Source organism: Ornithorhynchus anatinus, chromosome 3 (assembly GCF_004115215.2).
Source record: "Ornithorhynchus anatinus isolate Pmale09 chromosome 3, mOrnAna1.pri.v4, whole genome shotgun sequence".
NCBI classification, from domain to species: Eukaryota; Metazoa; Chordata; class Mammalia; order Monotremata; family Ornithorhynchidae; genus Ornithorhynchus; species Ornithorhynchus anatinus.
In genome coordinates, this window is record NC_041730.1 from 52,310,230 (window position 1) to 52,327,535 (window position 17,306).

Here is a 17,306-nt window from a genome sequence, read left to right on the forward strand (position 1 = left end):
TCTTCAACGTGAGGCTCGCAGTGTGCAGGAAGGATAGAGAACATAATTCTATTTATCTTGATGATATTGACACCAGACTACTTGTTTTGTTTTGTTTTGTCTCGTCGTCTGTCTCCCCCGTTTAGACTGTGAGCCCGTTGTTGGGCAGGGATTGGCTCCATCCGTTGCGAATTGTACATTTCCGAGCGCTTAGTACAGTGCTCTGCACGTAGTAAGCGCTCAATAAATACGATTGAACGAATGAATGAATTCCATGCCCATTTTACAGGGGAGGAAACTAAGGCAAAGTTAAGTTAACCGACTTGCCCCAGTCAGGCAGGACAAGTGGTAGAGCTGGGATTAAAACCCAGGTCCTCTGACTCTCTGGTCTGTGTTCTTTCCATTAGGCCACACTGCCTCTCAATACTGCTGTTGATATGATGAGAAGCAGCGTGGTCTTAGTGGACAAAGCCCGGGCTTGGGAGTCAGAGGCCGTGGGTTCTAATCCCGGCTCCGCCACCTATCAGCTGGGTGATTTGGGGCGGGTCACTTCACTTCTCTGTGACTCAGTTCCTCATCTGTCAAATGGGGATGAAGACTGTGAGCCCCATGTGGGACAACCTGATTACCTTGTATTTACCCCAGCGCTTAGTATAGTCCTTGGCACATAGTAAGCGCTTAACAAATACCACCTTTATTATTGAGCGCCCACCGGGTGCAATGCAATATACCTTGTGCTGAGGCACCGGTACTAAAAGCTGAGGTAAGATACAAGATAATCAGGTCGGGCACAACCTGTCCCACACAGGGTTCGGAGTCCAAGTTGGAGGGGAAACGGGACACCGAACCACCATTTTACAGACAAGGGAACTGAAAGAACGGAGAACTTAAGTGACACGGGCCAAGGTCACACAGCAGGCAAGTAGCGGAGCCGGGATTAGAACTCGGGTCCTCTGACGTCCAGGCCCATGCCCTTCCCACTAGACCAGGCCATTTCTCACAAGAGCAGGGGATGGGCACATGAGCTGCTGGACTGGTATGACCCAGGAGTCAGGAATTAAATGGGGAAGGCAGGATGATGGAGGTGGAATTTTAGGATTTTGAACAGGGGGAGAGCTGTTCAGATTTGAAGAGGTTAAGTCTTTCGGAGACAGGGAAGATGGTAGTCTTGTCGACTGTGATGGGAAAGTTAGGTGGACGAGTAGATCGGGGAGGGAAGATGAAGAGCTCGATTTTAGATATATTTAGACAGTTTTAGACACCCAAGTGGTGGGGTCCGGGAGGCAAGAGGAAATGTGAGATTTCAGAGGAGGTGAGAGTTCAGGGCTTTGAAAGGTAGATTTGGGAGTCATCTACATTAAGGTGGTAGCCGAAGCCATGGGAATAGTAATAATAATAATGTTGCGTATTAGTTAAGTGCTTACTATGTGCCAAGCACTGTTCTAAGCACTGGGGTAGATCCAAGGTAATCAGGTTGTCCCACGTGGGGCTTACAGTCTTCATCCCCATTTGACAGATGAGGGAACTGAGGCACAGAGAAGCGAAGAGACTCCCCCAAAGACACCCAGCTGATACGTGGCAGAGCCGGGATTAGAAACCCACCACCTCTGCCTCCCAAGCCCGGGCTCTTTCCGCTAAACTACGTTGCTTCCCTCTGTTTATTAACAACCACAACTACCTGATTCCTCCTGTCTTTCAACTCTTCTGCAATTGCATATTTCCTCTTCTCTCCAGGAGAAGCAGCATGGTCAAGAAAGAGCACAGACGTGGGAGTCAAGGGGACCTGGGTTCGTTCGTTCGTTCAGTCATATTTATTGAGCACTTACTGTGTGCAGAGCACTGCACTAAGCTCTTGGAAAGTACAATTCGGCTACAGACAGAGACAATCCCCACCCAACAACGGGCTCACGGTCTAGAAGGGGGAGACAGACAACAAAACAAGTAGACAGGCATCAAGAGCATCCAATAGATCAATAGAATTATAGATATATACACTCATTAATAAAATAAATGGAATAATAAATATGTACAAATATGCACAAGTGTTGTGAGGCAGGGAGGTGGGTAGGAGCAGAGGGAGGGAGCGGGGCGATGGGGAGGGAGGAGGAGGAGAGGAAAAGGGGGGTTCAGTCTGGGAAGGCCTCCTGGAGGAGGTGAGCTCTCAGGAGGGGTTTGAAGGGGGGGGAAGAGAGGTAGTTCGGCGGATGTGAGGAGGGAGGGCGTTCCAGGCCAGAGGTAGGACGGGGGCCAGGGCGGGACAGGCGAGAAGGAGGCCCGGTGAGGAGGCTAGCGGCGGCAGAGGAGCTGAGCGTGAGGCTGGGCTGGAGAAGGAGAGAAGGGAGGCGAGGGAGGAGGGGCCGGGGGATGGACAGCTTTGAAGCCGAGAGTGAGGAGTTTTGCTTCATGCGAAGGTTGAGAGGCGACCACTGGAGATATTTGAGGAGGGGGTGAACAGGCCCAGAGCGTTTCTGTAGAAAGAGAATCCGGGCAGCAGAGTGAAGTACAGACTGAAGCGGGGAGAGACGGGAGGCTGGGAGATTGAGAGAGGAGGCTGATGCAGGTTAATCCTGGTTCTGCTACTTTCCATCCAAGTGGCCAGCACCTTGGACCGGGTCCCTCGTCATCTCCTGGCTAGACTACTGAGTCATCTTCCTCACTGGTCTCCCTGCCTCTAATCTCATCTCCAACTCATTCCAGCTCATCTTTCGCTCTGCTGACAAAATTATGTTTCTAAAATGTAATTCTGTACAATGTCTCCCTGCTCCATTAAAGCCTCTAATGGTTTCCCATTTGTCTCCTCATCGAACACAAACTCCTGATCATTGGCTTTAAGGTGTATCATCAGTTCCTGCTTATCTATTCTCTTCTCCCCAGCTTGCATTCTTCAATACTTCCCCGCTACTCACTAGGCCCTGGCTCACCGTTTTTTTTTTTTTTCCCAGTGGTATTTGTTAAACGCTAACTATGTGCCAGACACTGTACTGGAGCACCGAAGTACTGGAGTAGATACAAGCTAGTCGGTTGGACACAGGCTCCGTCCCACATGGGACTCACAGTCTTAATCTCCATTTTTACTGAGGCACAGAGAAGTGAACTGACTTGCTCAGGGTCACACAGCAGACAAATGGCGGAGCCGGGATTAGAACCCACTTCCTCCTGATTTCCAGGCCCATGCTCTATCGACCAGGCTGTGCTGCTTCTCATCTCCCCTTCCTCCAACCTCTGGTTCACACCCTTCTTCCTGCCTGGAACTCCCTCCTCCTTTTGGATCCAACAGACCAACCCTGTTGTATCGTTCTCTCCGAAGAACGGAGTAAAATGCTCAATAAATGTGCTCCATAAATGTGTTCAATAAATAAATAAGTGCTCAATAAAATGTGGTGGATGGATTGATTGTTTGATTGACCAGTTTTCCCCATCTTCAAAGTTCTTCTGAAATCCCACCTCCTCCTGGAGGGTTTCCCAGATCCATTTTCCTTCTCCCTAGCCCTTTGAGGTCACCTGCGTACTCAGAATTACCCGCGGCACTTCTGTAGCTATCGAGGAACACGATTCTATTATTTAAGCCCTTTTCATCCAACATATCTGTTTTTCTCTTCCCAAATTTCCTTCTATTTTAATTTATTTTGTATCTATCCCCGCCCCCTCCAGATTGTGAACTCCTTGAGGTCAGGGATTGTGTTTTCCAATTCTACTGGACTCTCCCAAGTGCTTAGCTGAGCGTTCCACACATAGTAGGTGCTCAGTAAATACTATTAATCAATTGATTAATCCACTAGTTGGGGTAAACTGGCTGGATGGGGAGGGAGCCCAGGTTGCAGGTTTTGCGCCCTTTACTAATCACGCATCACCTCTCTCCACAGCCTGACCCCGATTCTCTTCCCCACTCCAGTCCATACTTCATTATGCAGCCCAAATCATTTTTCTGAAAAAAGCTCAGTCCACCATTCACTCCTCAAGAAACTCGGTGGTTGCCCATCCTCCTCTGCATCAAACTCCCTACCAATGACTTTAAGGCACTCTGTCAGCTCACCCTCTCTTGATTTCCTACTACCACCCAGCCTGCACATTCTGCTCCTCTTAATACCAACCTTCACTCTGTATCTCAATCCCTTCTTTCGCCTCACAGACTGTCTCCCTTGTCCTCCCTCTGGCCCGGAACTCCCTCCCTTTTCATTTACGTCAAACCATCACTCTTCCCACTTTCAAAGTCCCCCTAAAATCACATCTCCTCCAAGAAGCCTTCTTCCCTGACTAAACCCTCATTTCCCCTACTCTGTTCCTTTCTGCATCACCTATGGATTTGGATATTGGATATGTACCCTTTAAGCCCTTGATATTCATCCCACCCTCAGCCCCATAGCACTTATATACGTAGCCCTAATTTATTTTAATGTCCATCTCCCCTGCCGAAATGTAAAAGCCTTGTGGAACGGGAATGTGTCTACCAACTCCGCTGTACTGTATTCTTACAAGCGCTTAGAACAGTGTTCTGCATACAGTAAGCATTCAATAAATATTGATTGATTGAGTGTCCTCACTTTCCAGTGCATGGGGGCCAGAGGAGGGGGGCTGGGAGAGCAGGGGCAGGTCCGGGACTACAGGTGGGGCAGACCTCTGCCTCGATTCGCTCTCTTTGTGCCTTAGATGCAGAGCAGCTAATCGCCTGCTCAGACGGCGGAGACATTACCAGTTTCCGGACCGACCTTTCTTTTTGAGTAATGGTCCCAGGCGATCCGCAGCCTTGCAGGCCTCTGCCCATCGGAAAGACCGTGAGTGCGGAAAAGGTGGAGGAAGGGCGAAGGGGAGTAGGAATGGGAGAGGGAGAAGGAAGAGTGAAGGGGAAAGAAAGGAAGGATGAAAGGGTTAGGAAGGGGAGAGGAAGAAGGGCAAAGAGGGAAGGAAAGGGAAAGGGAGAAGGAAGGGTGAAGAGGGAGAAGGAAGGATGAAGGGGTTAAGAAGGTGAGAGGGGGAAGGAAGGGTGAAGAGGGAAGGAAGGGTGAAGAGGGAAGGAAGGGTGAAGAGGGAAGGAAGGGGAAAGGGAGGAGAAAGGGCAAAGGGGGAAGGAAGGGGGAAGGAAGGGGGAAGGAAGGGGGAAGGAAGGGGGAAGGAAGGGGGAAGGGAGGAGAAAGGGCAAAGGGGGAAGCAAGGGGAAAAGGGAGAAAGAAGGGTGGGGGAAAGGGAGAAGGAAAGGATGAAGGGGTTAGGAAGGGGAGAGGGAGAAGTAAGGGCGAAGAGGGAAGGAAGGGGAAGAGGGAGAAGGAAGGGGAAAGAGAGAAGGAAGGGCGAAGGAAAAAGGAAGGATGAAAGGGTTAGGAAGGGGAGAGGGAGAAGGAAGGGGAAAGGGAAGAGGAAGAGCAAAAGAGGAAGGAAGGGGAGAGGGAGAAGGAAGAGAGAAGGAGGAAGGAAGGGGAGAGGAAGAAAGAAGGGGAAGGAAGGGTGAAGAGAAAAGGAAGAAGGAAGAAGGAAGGGATTAGGAAGGGGAAGAGGGAGAAGGAAGGGTGAAGGGGGAGAGGGAGAAGGAAGGGTGAAGGGGTTAGGAAGGTGAGAGGGAGAAAGAAGGGCAAAGGAAGAGGAGAGGGAGAAAGAAGGGAGAAGGAAGGGGAAAGGGAGGAGGAAGGGCTAAGGGGAGAGGAAGAAGGAAGGATGAAGGGGTTAGGAAGGTGAGAGGGAGAAGGAAGGGCGAAGAGGGAAAGGAAGGGGAAAGGGAAGAGAAAGGGTGAAGGGTGTCGGGGGAGAGGGAGAAGGAAGGATGGAGGGGTTAGGAAGGGGAGAGGGAGAAAGAAGGGGGAAGGAAGGGGAGAGGGAGAAAGAGGGCGAAGGCAAGCGGAGTTGGACAGGGCGGGACAGAGTGGGGAGGGATAGATCGGGAAGGACACGAAAAGGCGCAGGCCGGGAAGGCCGGGCCAGACCGCTGCCTGGCAGAAGAGATAACATTTTGGGAGCATCCCGGCGGGGGTCGCGTCTGACGAGCGTGGGAAGGAGTCTTCCCTGCTACAGTGAAGCCCGATCTCCTGTCCCAGGTTGGAGAAGCAAGCTGGCCCTGCCGCCCCATTGTCCCGCTCAGTCCCACTGACAGGGGAGGGGATGGAGCAGAACGCTCCTCCCGCTCCTGCTCCGCTCCGCCCATCCCGCCCAGCTGGGGCTCCGGCAGGAGAGACACTGTCCCGGGAGCGGGGGGCCATGGCCGGGTCCTTTCCCCCGGGACTAACCCGCCCGAACCGACACCACATCCCAGGGTAAGCGCGGTTTCTCTTCTCCCTGACCCGACCCTCATAAGCACTTGGGGTCCAGAGCCCCTTCCCACCCTAGCGCCCACCCTTTCCCCCCCCAAACCCACACATACACCTCCCCTCTCTCCCCCTCCTCCGGCTCTGGCCGGCTGAGGGATGGGGAAAGGGTCCTGGGGGGCCGAAGGGCAGGGGTCACGTCTGCGGAGAGTCTAGTGAGGCCCTGCTCCTGGTACGGATGCGTGGTGTCATCTCCATGGCGACCGGCCCTGCCCTTCCCTGGCAGAGTAGCCCCGGGGTGAGCACGTAGCCATCCCGGCTGGAGGCTCCATTTCCTCTTGCCCCTTCTCACCTCCCTGACCCTTGAACCCCAGCCTAGTCCGAGATTGTTTGGGGGCCGTGGGAAGGCCGAGGGGGTCTGGGAAGGGGCACGGTGGGGGAAAATGGGGAAGTTAGGAGGCCTGGGAAATGTATCCCCAGGTATTCCGGGCACTGCCCACAGCTCCGCTTCAGCCTGGGCCACACCTATGGACATTTGACTGCCCGGCTGCTGCGGGACCCTCCGGCCCCAGCCCGGCCCCCCACCCGCTATGTGCTGCTGGCCCCGACCCAGCCTCCGCGGTCCCCTGATCTCCCCCGCAAGGAACGGCTTTCCTGGCACGGACATGAGAGACTTAGCTGCAGCCTGGTTCCAGGGTACACAGGTATGGCCTTCCTCCCCTTGGATCCCCTGGTCCAACCCTCCCCCTCCCTCTGGATAGACGATTCTGATCCCCCGCTCGTCTCTGTCCCTGACCTGACATCTGTGACATACCAAAGGTCCCACCGTCCCCCCACCCGAGGCTCCGCCCCACACCCCAGCGACTCCACTGATCATCCCCCTGCCCCCCGCCCCCCAACCCACTGCAATCTTCTCCCTGACCTGACATCTGTGACAGATATCCCCAAAAGTCCCATCCCGGAGCTCTGTCCCCCACTTCCGTGGGACATCTGTCCGTCTGTACGTCCGTCCATCCGTCCATCCATCCATCCATCCATCCATCCATCCATCCATCCATCCATCCATCCATCCATCCATCCCATTCTATAGGCTTTGTGCCTCGGGCCCGGCCCATCTTTGCCAAGAGCTACAGCCGGGTTTGTGCTCAGGCCCTGAGCGAGTTTACACACCAGGGGGTGAGACCCAGGGAGCAGACCGGAGTCCTGAAGTCACAGGTGAGGCCCCCGACCAGGAATCCAGAGGGAAGGGTACTGGGGAGGAGCCGGGACCGGGATCTGGCTGGATGGAGCCGCACAGGCCCTCTCCTTCCTGTGGGGAGCAGCGGTAGGAATTGGACAGGCTTGGTTCTGCCCCCACAGCCACCCACAGCCGAGTGTGAGCCCACCTCACCCCGAGACTCCCCTTACTCGAGGGAGAACAGGGACCCCGGCAAAGGCTTCGTCTCAGGTGAGTAGGAGGAGGAGGTAAGGGGACACCGGACTGGGTTGCCGGGAGTCTGAAGCTGAAGTGGCAGGTCGGCGAAGGAGGGAGTGGAGGACTCTGGAAGATGGGTTGGCTCAGGCTTGGGGAGAGGGTGGGGGGGAAGAAGGGGAGATAGCATGGCCGGAACCGGCTCCGGCCCCCCGTGCCCCACAGGTTTCACTGGCTTCGTGCCCGGTGCCCGCTTCCTCTTCGGCTCCGGATTCCCCGTCCTCACCGACCGGGCTCTGCGGGAGTTCAGGCGGCTCGGCCCACGGAAGGGTCATGCCGAGCTCTTCCCGCCGCTCGACAGCACCTACCCCAGAGCCCTGGCTGTGCCGCCTCACTCCAGGGGCCCCGTGCCAGGTGAGGGCCCAGCAGCCTGAGACTGACAAACAGCCAGAGAGGCCGTCCCAACTCGCCAGCCTCCTGCACCAAGCCCTGGGGACCCTGTGACATGGGGGGGGGGGGCGCAAAGAGAATAAACTCACGAGGGAGGACGCAAGGCCACGGTCTGAAATAGGGAGGACACCGCAGGAGGGAGGACGTAGGGACGGACACTCAGGCTGAACGGTACGAGGGCGGGAGAGGCGGGGCAAAGAGGGGGCCTGTGCAAGACAGGTGGCCGGGCCACGCCGACCTGGCTAAAGGAAACCCTCGGGACTGGGTTGGGGAGGCTTCAGCTCTAGTAAGGGCTCTCCTGAGGCCACGGGGTAGATACTCCAGTTCGGTCCCACCTGGGTTTCTTAACCCTCGTGCCTGGGCGTCGGCAGGCTCCGGAAGCGGCTCCCGGCCTAAGACCCTAGGCTTCGGCCTCCTCTGGGCTGTTGGGGGAATGGGGTGCGGCGGGTGCCACTTCTTGCTGAGAACCTTTTTTATTAATATGCATAAATAAATAAATAAACCCAGTCCAGCCCCCTCTCGGGATGCCAGGCTAGCGCGGCTGCAGCCTATGTACAGCAGGGTTGGGTCCCAATACTGACACTCTGCCCTCCACCCGTTCCCCCGCAACACTGCCTGGGCCTCTTCGCTCTGAGGTCGGGGGTCGGGGGGGGGGGGGGATGTCTCCCTCTTCTTGGGGAGGAGGCATCGAGGCCTGGCCCCCAAGGACAGGGTGACTGCTACCCGGGGCCATGAGCCAGCAGATCTGGGGAGAGGAGGGGGGCCCCGGGGACTGAGACGTGTCTTGGGTTGGGCCGACAGGACACCTGGGGTCGATGCAGAGTGGAGATGCGGAGGACGGGAGCGGGGAGGAGACATCTCACTCGGGGACGTGGGTGGGGGCAGCCCCCGGCGTGCACCCTCCCAGGGGAGCCGGGCAGGCCCTCAGGGAGGGCCGGGGCCAGGGGCCGTGGAGGGGCAGGGGGCCGGTTGGCCCCGGGCTCGGGCCTGTACTCTCTGCAGGCCCAGCCACGGCCGAGACGAAGGGAGGCCCCAGTGGCTCCGGCATGCACGGGGCGGCGGCGGGGGGACGGCCAAGGATCCAGAGTCCGGCCTGCACTGGGCCAGGTGGGGGCTGGGGGCGCGGTGGGGGGCTCTTGGGGGAAGGGGACCACAAGGGCGGTTGGGGCATCTTCAGTCCTGGTGCGCGTTGGACAGCGTCACATGGGTTAAGGGCACTAGGCCGCTGTCAGAGCCCCGGCCGCAGCGAAGCCAGTCCTTGCCGGCGGGGCCCAGCACCCGCAGACGCTCTCCCTTGCGGAAGCTGAGGTGGCCGGGCTCCGTGGCCATGTGGTGACACAATGCCTGAACTTCGCTGTAGGGGGAAAGAGGGGAGGGGACGCGGACCGTCAGTGGCACGCGGCCCCCGGCTAGGCTCAGTCTCCCAGCCGGCCAAGGGCCTACTGCCCTATTGTCCACCATCCGGGCCCCACCCCACCCTGCTTACCAGGATCGGTCCGTGGTGGGGGACTCCGCGGCGGGCTCCTTCTCTCCACGTCCCCCCGGCGCCGACTCTCTCCGGGTCCCGGCGCCCACGGTCTGCGCTACCAGCTGGAACACGGACCTGTCCAGGCTCAGCCAGCCTGAGGGCAGTCTGGGACGGAGGAGAAGGGATCAGTGCCGTGACACGTGTAACGCTCCCACGTCGTCCTCTGTTGGCGGCCTCCCTGGAGAAAGGCCCGCCCAACCCCGTGACCCCCCGGGAGGCGGTGACCCTCCCGTCGTCCTTCCCCCGCCCTAGAGCCAGGGGCTCCCTCCTAGGCCCTGGTGGAGGCGAGGGGTCTTGGGGTGGAACTGGCTTAGGTCCGGGGAGGTGCCGCTCCCCGGTGACCTGGCCCCCAGCCACCCCGTCCCTCCCCGCCCCGGCCGCCCCGGAGCCTCACCTGTTGGGAGCGCGGGTCTCCTGCTGGGCCTTGCGGGAGCCGAACAGATGCCCCCACCTCAAGCCCAGGCCCGGCTCTGGGGGACCCTCCTCTCTCCCTGACTGCGGGGCGGTGGGCCCCTCTCTCTCCTGGCTACGCCTCAGCTCCGTGAGCACCGAATCGGGGGGGCTCCCCATCCAGAAGGGCCAGCTCCTGTCTCTGCCCGGGCCCACCTCCTCCACCAGCTGGGGCTGCTCCTGCTTGACCCTGGCGACGGCACCCGGCACCCCAGTCTCCAGCCTCCCCTCCCCGAGGCCCTCGGGGGCAGGGCAGGCCTCGGCCCCCTCTACCACCCCTTCTCGGGGTGGCGGGGCCCGGTGGGCTTCGGCGGAGCGCGACCCCCCGGCCGCGGCACTCCCCTTCTTCTTCTTCTCGTTGCGGCCGAACTTGGAGGTTTCCGCCGAGCCCTCGATGTAGACCTGGGAGCTCTGCATCAGCTGGTACCACCAGCCAGCCTGCCGGTCCCGCTCCTTCTCCCGGCCCCGGCCCTCGCCCACGCTGCCCACGGGGCCTGCCTCCGGTGCCCCCGCCGCCTTGGCCGCTTCCTCTTCCTCCTCCTTTTCTCCCTCCTCCTCTTCCTCCTCCTCCTCCTCCTCCTCCCCCGCCGAGGCCCCTACCCCCTTCACCCGCTCCCCCGGGGCCATCCCCTCCTGGCTCGGGTCCCGGTCCCCGAGGCCGGTGGGGGTGAGGCCGGGCGGTGGGCTGGGAAGGGCGCTCTGGGCCCGCGAGCGCTGAAGGGTGGAGTGGGCAGACTGCAGCAACCCCTGCGTAACCCGCAGCAGCTCCTTGTGCTGCTGCTGCCGGTGGCCACTCTGCAGCAGATGGTGCTCAAAGAGCAAGTCCAGGCTGAAGGGCAGCAGGGACAGGGGCTGCAGCAGGAGCAGCAGTTCCTCGAACTGGGCCTGGCAGACGCCGTGCGCCACGCACAGGAAACCGACGGGCTGGTAGTGCGCCTGGATGATGTCTGTGGGGGAGACGCAACGGTCACCGGCGGGGTTGGGCTGGGTCGGGTGCCCCTCGGAGGTTGTCCCTTTGAGGGAGAGGCTCCTTATCCGCTGACTTCCACACCCTCACGCCTGTCTCCCCGCCCGGAGCAGCTGGGATTTCCGGGACCGGCCTAGGGCGGGGAGAATCCTGCCTAGGCCAGGCTAGGCCGCGCTAACCTGCAACCAGCGCCGGAAGCACCGGCTACTCCTCTTTCTCTCTTCCTCCCTCCCCCTTCTCTCCACCCCCCCCCAACCCCGGCTCTCCCCAGTTGGCGTCAGGGAGTCGGGGGCCGAGGTGCTTTCGCACCGGACGCTGCGTAGCTCTCTCGGGGCTGCTCGGGTGACAGTTCCCAGTAGTCCCGGGGGCCACCGCAGATGTGCGGTAGAGCTTCCCGGAAATCAGCCCAAACCTACCCCGGCAGGTGTGGTTCAGCACCCCCCCGGCTGAAGGCGGCGGGGAGGCTGGGGGGAGGCTGGGGGGGAGGTTGGGAGGGGGGTCGAGGCAGCACACAGTACCGCTCTACCTCCAGCAGGCTGCTTGTATCCACCCCAGCGCTTAGTACAGTGCTTGACACAGTAAGCGCTTAACAAACACCACAATTATTATTAAAGGAGCTCACCTTCATGGTTGTACAGGTGGTTGAACCAGAACTCCAGAGACCTGATACTGTAGGGAGACAAGGGAGGTAGGAAAAATGGACACCCTCTGTCTTTCCCCTCTGTCCATCCCTCTGTCCATCTACTCTCCCTTGGTCCAGCCCTTCCCCACTCTCCCCTCTCCCACCCCATCTAGTACCCAAGCCAAGATAGGGGATGAACCGCTTCTCCCAGGCTGGTCCCACCCCTCGTTGACCCCTTCCAGATACTGTTGCCCGTTGTCTCGAAGGACGCTGCCGCTGTTGCCAACGATATTCCCGGTGCCATTCCCCAAAATGATAATTGCGCCATTTGTTAAGCTCTTATTACGTGCGAGGTACCGAACTGTGGGCTGGGGTAGATGCAAGATCGTCAGGTGGGACACAGTGCCCGTCCCATCCGGGGCTCACAATCCCAGAGCTGCCCTCCCGACCAAGTCTGCCGAGGAGGAGGGTCCTCTGGTACCTACTTGAGGAGGCCGAAGATGAAAGCGTTGAAGCGCATAGAGTGGTTGGTGAGCTCGGGGAACTGGCTGACCTTGCTGTAAAGCCCATGCAGGACCTTGGTGGATGGACCTGCAGAGGTGAGGCCAGAGAGGAAGTCAGTGTGACCTGGGAGAGAGTTGTGTGTGTACGCGTGTCCGGCTTTTCCCAACACTTCCCAGGGCTCCATCCTACAGCCCTCTCTCTCCCGCTCCTACGGCCCCTACCTAGCTGGGTGGAGGCCTCCACCACATTCCAGGGCAGGTTTCTCCGCTGACCGACAATGACATCCAGCACGTAGGCTTTGAGCCCATCGCTCAGCACAGCTCGGATGGCCGGACACAGGTACTTGAGGATCAGGTGTCCCACGTTGGGGCTCACCGAACTATTGCCCAGTTTGGCCTGGATTGGGGGGAGGGAGAGAGAGAGAGAGAAAGAGAGAGAGAGAGATTCAGGGGATGTCCTTGTGGGCAGGGAAAGTGTCCACCAACTCTGTTGTATCCTAAATGCTTAGAAAGGTGTCCGGCACGCAGTAAGCGTTCAATTAGTACCATGGATTGACAGGAGGGACCCAGAAACGAGTAGAGTCCATGGCCTCCAGAAATTACGCAGACTCATCCTAGGCAGTTGGGCCCTTCTATTCCGAGCCCTTCTATTCCGGGACAGATAAGGGAATGCGGAAGTGAAAACTGGGAAGAGTTTTTGGGTGGGTGGGATCTCTAGGAGAACGAGGTCTCTGGAGAGTGCTACCTTTACTCCCGGGTCTCGGCTGGTCCCAAAGTGGGCCACGATGAGATCCACGGCGGTGTTGATGGCCTTCACCAGCCCTGCGGGACAGACAGACACAGACAAATGCTCGGGCTGTAGGGATGGGTGGGAAGCTGCGGAAACCGGCCGACCAGCAGTCCAGGGAGAGTGGGCCTCCCCTGCCTCTACCAACCCTCATCTCCCGATCCCCTCCCCAAGAGCCACTCCACTCCCAAATCCTTCCCCCTGGGGTTCTGTGGACTGGGAACGTATCCCCTGGAAATGTATCCCTGCCACTTATCTCGGAAGGACACGGGGACGCCGGGACACGGCCCGTCCTGCTCAACCCTCGCGGCTGACTCTGAAACTGAGTTTGTCTGAGGTTTCCTGTGCCTTTGATGTGGTCCATCTTAGAACTATGTGTTGCTTCATTTTTTTATATTTTTTTTTTTGTGTGTGTGTGCATATGTGCATGTGTGTGCATGGTGGTGGGGTGGAGGGGGGTGATGTCTGCCCTATCTTCTCCATGATACTGTTGTCGCCTGAGGACGAAGACCGTGTCTTCTCTGTGGTCACTGGGTTCCAGCTGGGCCCCTCTCTGCAGCCAGATGTCTGGGTCCTGCATCCTGAATCCTTTGATCAGCGCATACACGCCTCCTCCCTCACTCCTAAGAGATGGTTCACCTTTGATCATTTCCTTCACCCCCCGCACACCGTCCCCCTTAGGAAGCAGCCGCCCCTTTGTCTGGAGCGGGTCCTGTCTCATTGCAGCGTGGCTCAGTGGAAAGAGTCCGGGTTTGGGAGTCAGAGGTCATGGGTTCGAATCCCGACTCTGCCACTTGTCAGCGGTGTGATTGTGGGCAAGTCACTTAACTGCTCTGTGCCTCAGTGACCTCATCTGTAAAATGGGTGATTAACTGTGAGCCTCACGTGGGACAACCTGATTCCCCTGCATCTACCCCAGCGCTTAGAACAGTGCTCTGCACATAGTAAGCGCTTAACAAATACCAACATTATTGTTATTATTATTATTATTATTATTATTGGCCACAGCCCAACTCGGGGAGAAGGGTCATGGATAAGTGGTCCTGGGAGTGGATTAGGGTCAAGACAAAAGCAATGAATCCCCTCCTGGACAACAGGCCGAACAGACTCCCCACAAGACCATTCAGATGGGGGCGGGAAGGTTCAAGCCAAGGAGAATGAAGCAGAACCTTCGTATACAAGCCAGTCTAGGCTTGACAGGGTGCCCTCCCAGGATGGAAGTTGGGATTAATGCGCAAATGCTCAAACTCGCTCTCGAAATCACAATCTCATCTACTTCGAACAGAACCCAGCGTTTAGCTACCGTACACATTTACTAGCTCTGTTCTCTTCGCTCTGCCCCTCCCAGGAGACACCAAAGAGGGGAGGAAAGAGGAAGGGAGGAGAGGCGCAGGGGCAACACACCTTTCTTCTGCAGGAGGTCAATGGAGATGGATTCAGTATTGCCATCTGGGGATAGACAGAATTCAGCCGGTGGTTTCTCAGTCAGAGAGAAATAGTCGGGGAAAAAGTCGGTGTAATTCAGTTGCAGCTGGCGCACAGACTGTCCTGAAAAGAGCAGAGGAGAAGGCCCGTCAGCAGTCTGCCCCCACCCTAGGGTCACCTTGGGGTGACAAACATTCCTCGCTCTCCGATTCCTGCTTTCTGCCGGTGGCTTGGGGTCTGGAGGATCGTCTCTCCCACCCCCCCTCCCCCACCTCCCGTCTCTAGTGCCCGGGACTCCCTCCCTTCCCTGATCCAGCGCCTCATTCCCCCCAGGCTTGGCTCTCTGGCTCCGGCCCGGTGGGGTGCGGGACGGAGGGAGCCAGGAGGGAGAGCGTACCAGTCAGACGGGAGTGGAGGTGGGTAGCGGCACTGAGGGAACCGGGGAACTCGAAGATGGGGTTCCTCCGGGTCAGCCAGGCCTCCTGCTGCGTCCGGTCCAGGCTGCTCGCCAAGTTGGCCATCCCCGAGCCCTGCGCCAGGCCCAGGGGGTTCCTCCGCCTGTACTCCCGCCACTTCAGCGCTTGTGGGGACAGGTGGTTGGCTGCAGCGGCGAATGAACAGCCGACAGCCGGCAGGGGAGGGTGTGGAGGGCGGGGCAGGGCAGGGAGAGCGGACACGGAGAGACAGAGATCCAGAGCCATAGAGACAGAGAGAAAGACAGAGGTGGAGTTAGGGTCTGTGAGTTTTGGGGCCCACATCTCAGCAGGAAGCAGCGTGGAAGGAGGACTCTGGGGCCCTGCCCTCCCTCCCACTCCCTCCCCCCATCCCTCCTCGCCCCTCCGAAGCCCCGAATCAGGCTGCAGCCAGGCCCGGGGCCCAGGACGCGAAGCTGCCCGGTGACCCAGGAGGGGCCTGGGGAGAACTCCGCACTCCAAGGGAGCGGGAGCACCGGGAGGGCATAAATGGGGACCTCACTCCGTACCGTTGGTGGGCCGAGCTGCCATGCTTCCAAGGGGCCCGCCGCCTTCACCGCCGCCCCGGGCCAGGGAATCCGTTCGGCCCAGGGGTGGCAGAGCCTTGTGGAGCCGGTACCCGGGCAGCGGCGAGGCCTCCGAAGCAGGTGTGGAGTGGTCCTGGGAAGGTGGAGCTTCCGGGCGGCGGGAGGGGCCCGCTGGGGGGACCGGACGACTGGGAAGCAGGTTGGCAGCCGTGGGGCAGGAGCGACTGCGGGGAGGAAGCCCATCCCCGGCCCTTTCGGGCGGTGGGGAGCAGGAGGCCGAGGAGTCTGAGCTCTGGCCGAAGGGCCCGGCGCTCTGGATGGGAGAGTAGCTGCCCAGCGGGGACGGACGGCTGCTTTCCGGGGCCGGATTCCTGCCGCCTCCAGCGGCCAGGGGCCCGGCCCCATCTACTGCCCGAGGGGCAGGAGCCGGCCCGGTGCCCGCCCCGGGGGCGAGCGGCTCCCCCGCGGAGGAGGAGCCGGCCGGGGCTTGGCAGGTGGAGGAGGCCTGCGGGCCGGCGGTGGCCCGGCTGCCCCCGGAGAGGCCGTAGAGCTGGGAGAGGCTGGAAGTGAAGTGGCTGGGCAGGGGCCGGCCCTTGGGCAGCTGTTTGCTGAAATGGTGCTGGAACACGAAGGGCTGGATGGGCAGGGTGGTCGGGCGCTGCTCCTTGCTGTAGCGCACCACAGGTCTGGGCTCGGCTCCCGCTCCTCCTGCAGGGGCACAGAGAAAGGCGAAAGAGTGGGCGAGGGGGAAGAGGGGCCGGGGAAGAAGGACGAAGCCCAGCAGGGAAGGCAGAAGGAGAACAGGAGGCAAAGGTCGGTAGAGCTTGGCCACGGGGTAGGCGGGGTCCCGCTCCTGTTGCCCGGAAGGTCCGGAAAGTTCACCCAGGAAAGGTGGCAGAGGGTCCCTCAGGCCAGCGTGCTTGCTGGCCGACTTTATTCCTGCCCTTACCCCCGGGCCAGTGCTGAGCTCAACTCCTCTGGGAAGCCATTCCCAAACAGAAAGGAGAAGTGCTGCTCCGCTGCGAGGAGTGCGCCTCCCGGCAACCTCCCAGGCCAGACCCCCGGGGGCGGGGGCCTGGGGGTACATCCTCATTCTTAGCCCAGCAACAGCCCTAGAGACGGGCCGGCGAAAGCCCAGGAGTCGGCAACGTCAAGCGCGGGCCGCTCCCACCTTCGACCCCGGTCACGGAGCCCCATCAACAACCCCGCACCGGAGCCAGGGAGCCGAGGGCTATGGGGCCCTGCCCGGCAGCGCCCCATCCTGCCCGTCCTTACAGAGACAGCCCTGGACCACGAGGCTCTCGGTGAGAGGTGGCCTGGCGTCGATCCGACCCGGGAGCCTGGCCCCCCGATCACCTCCGTCTGGGACTGCTTTCCTCCTGGGCCTCCCTCAATCTCCTGGTGGGAGGGAAGAAGGGAGGCTGCCGGAGATGGCAGCCACTGTTTCTCGGTGGGACTCCAAGCGCTCAGTACAGTGCTCTGCACAGAGTAGGTGCCCAGTGAACGCGGCTGACTGACTGACTGACTGACTCTCCTATTCCAAAGGGAACGCAATCGACCCTGTGACCGTAAGGTCACCCACGGTCCTCCCGGCCTCAGTGCTTCATTTCCGTCCGCCGCACCTGGGCCCCGGGCAGAATCGAGTTACAGTGGCCTTCCGGACATTCCCCCAGGCTGACCGGTCTCCATTCCCTGGCCTAGGTCCGTGGGCGCCGGCTGTGGGCGCCGGCCGTTGGAAGGCCCGCCCGGACCCCAGTCAACAGCTCCCCGGGGCTCTCGGGAGAAAGGATTTCCTGAGATCTGGGGCCAGTTCCCAGCCTCCTCTACCTCCCCGAGTCCTCCCCTCCTCTACCTCACCTGGCAAGCTCCGCCCACGCCACCCGCAGGGTGGGCAGGGGTCCCCGGGCTCCGCAGGGCCGGGACGCCCGGCACACCCGGCCCTTGTTCTGAGTCT

At 59.7% G+C, this 17,306-nt stretch overlaps 2 protein-coding genes across 7 annotated transcripts in view; one reads left to right on the forward strand and one right to left on the reverse strand.

The window, feature by feature from the left end:
- The window catches only part of RUSC2 (RUN and SH3 domain containing 2), a 72,603-nt gene that overhangs the window by 407 nt on the left and 54,890 nt on the right, over positions 1 to 17,306 (reverse strand). For 4 of the 6 annotated variants that reach the window (XM_029060031.1, XM_029060036.2, XM_029060032.2 and 1 more), the window contains 10 exons: positions 15,335 to 16,060; positions 14,750 to 14,953; positions 14,332 to 14,475; positions 12,886 to 12,962; positions 12,363 to 12,537; positions 12,123 to 12,228; positions 11,638 to 11,684; positions 9,993 to 10,995; positions 9,557 to 9,703; positions 8,528 to 9,424 (listed from right to left, as the gene is read on the reverse strand). In XM_029060031.1, coding sequence (XP_028915864.1) covers positions 9,244 to 9,424; positions 9,557 to 9,703; positions 9,993 to 10,995; positions 11,638 to 11,684; positions 12,123 to 12,228; positions 12,363 to 12,537; positions 12,886 to 12,962; positions 14,332 to 14,475; positions 14,750 to 14,953; positions 15,335 to 16,060 — 2,810 coding nt within the window. In that variant the 3' untranslated portion in view covers positions 8,528 to 9,243. Of the gene's footprint in view, positions 1 to 8,527; positions 9,425 to 9,556; positions 9,704 to 9,992; positions 10,996 to 11,637; positions 11,685 to 12,122; positions 12,229 to 12,362; positions 12,538 to 12,885; positions 12,963 to 14,331; positions 14,476 to 14,749; positions 14,954 to 15,334; positions 16,061 to 17,306 lie in introns of those variants that run through there. The other 2 variants (XM_029060035.2, XM_029060034.2) reach the window with 2 other exon arrangements.
- On the forward strand, positions 6,052 to 8,576 carry LOC100092502 (protein FAM166B-like). Its single transcript, XM_029060038.2, has 5 exons — positions 6,052 to 6,218; positions 6,690 to 6,913; positions 7,300 to 7,424; positions 7,569 to 7,656; positions 7,846 to 8,576. Exons 1-5 carry the CDS (start codon positions 6,067 to 6,069, stop codon positions 8,052 to 8,054), a joined length of 798 nt encoding a protein of 265 aa, XP_028915871.2. The 5' UTR covers positions 6,052 to 6,066; the 3' UTR covers positions 8,055 to 8,576.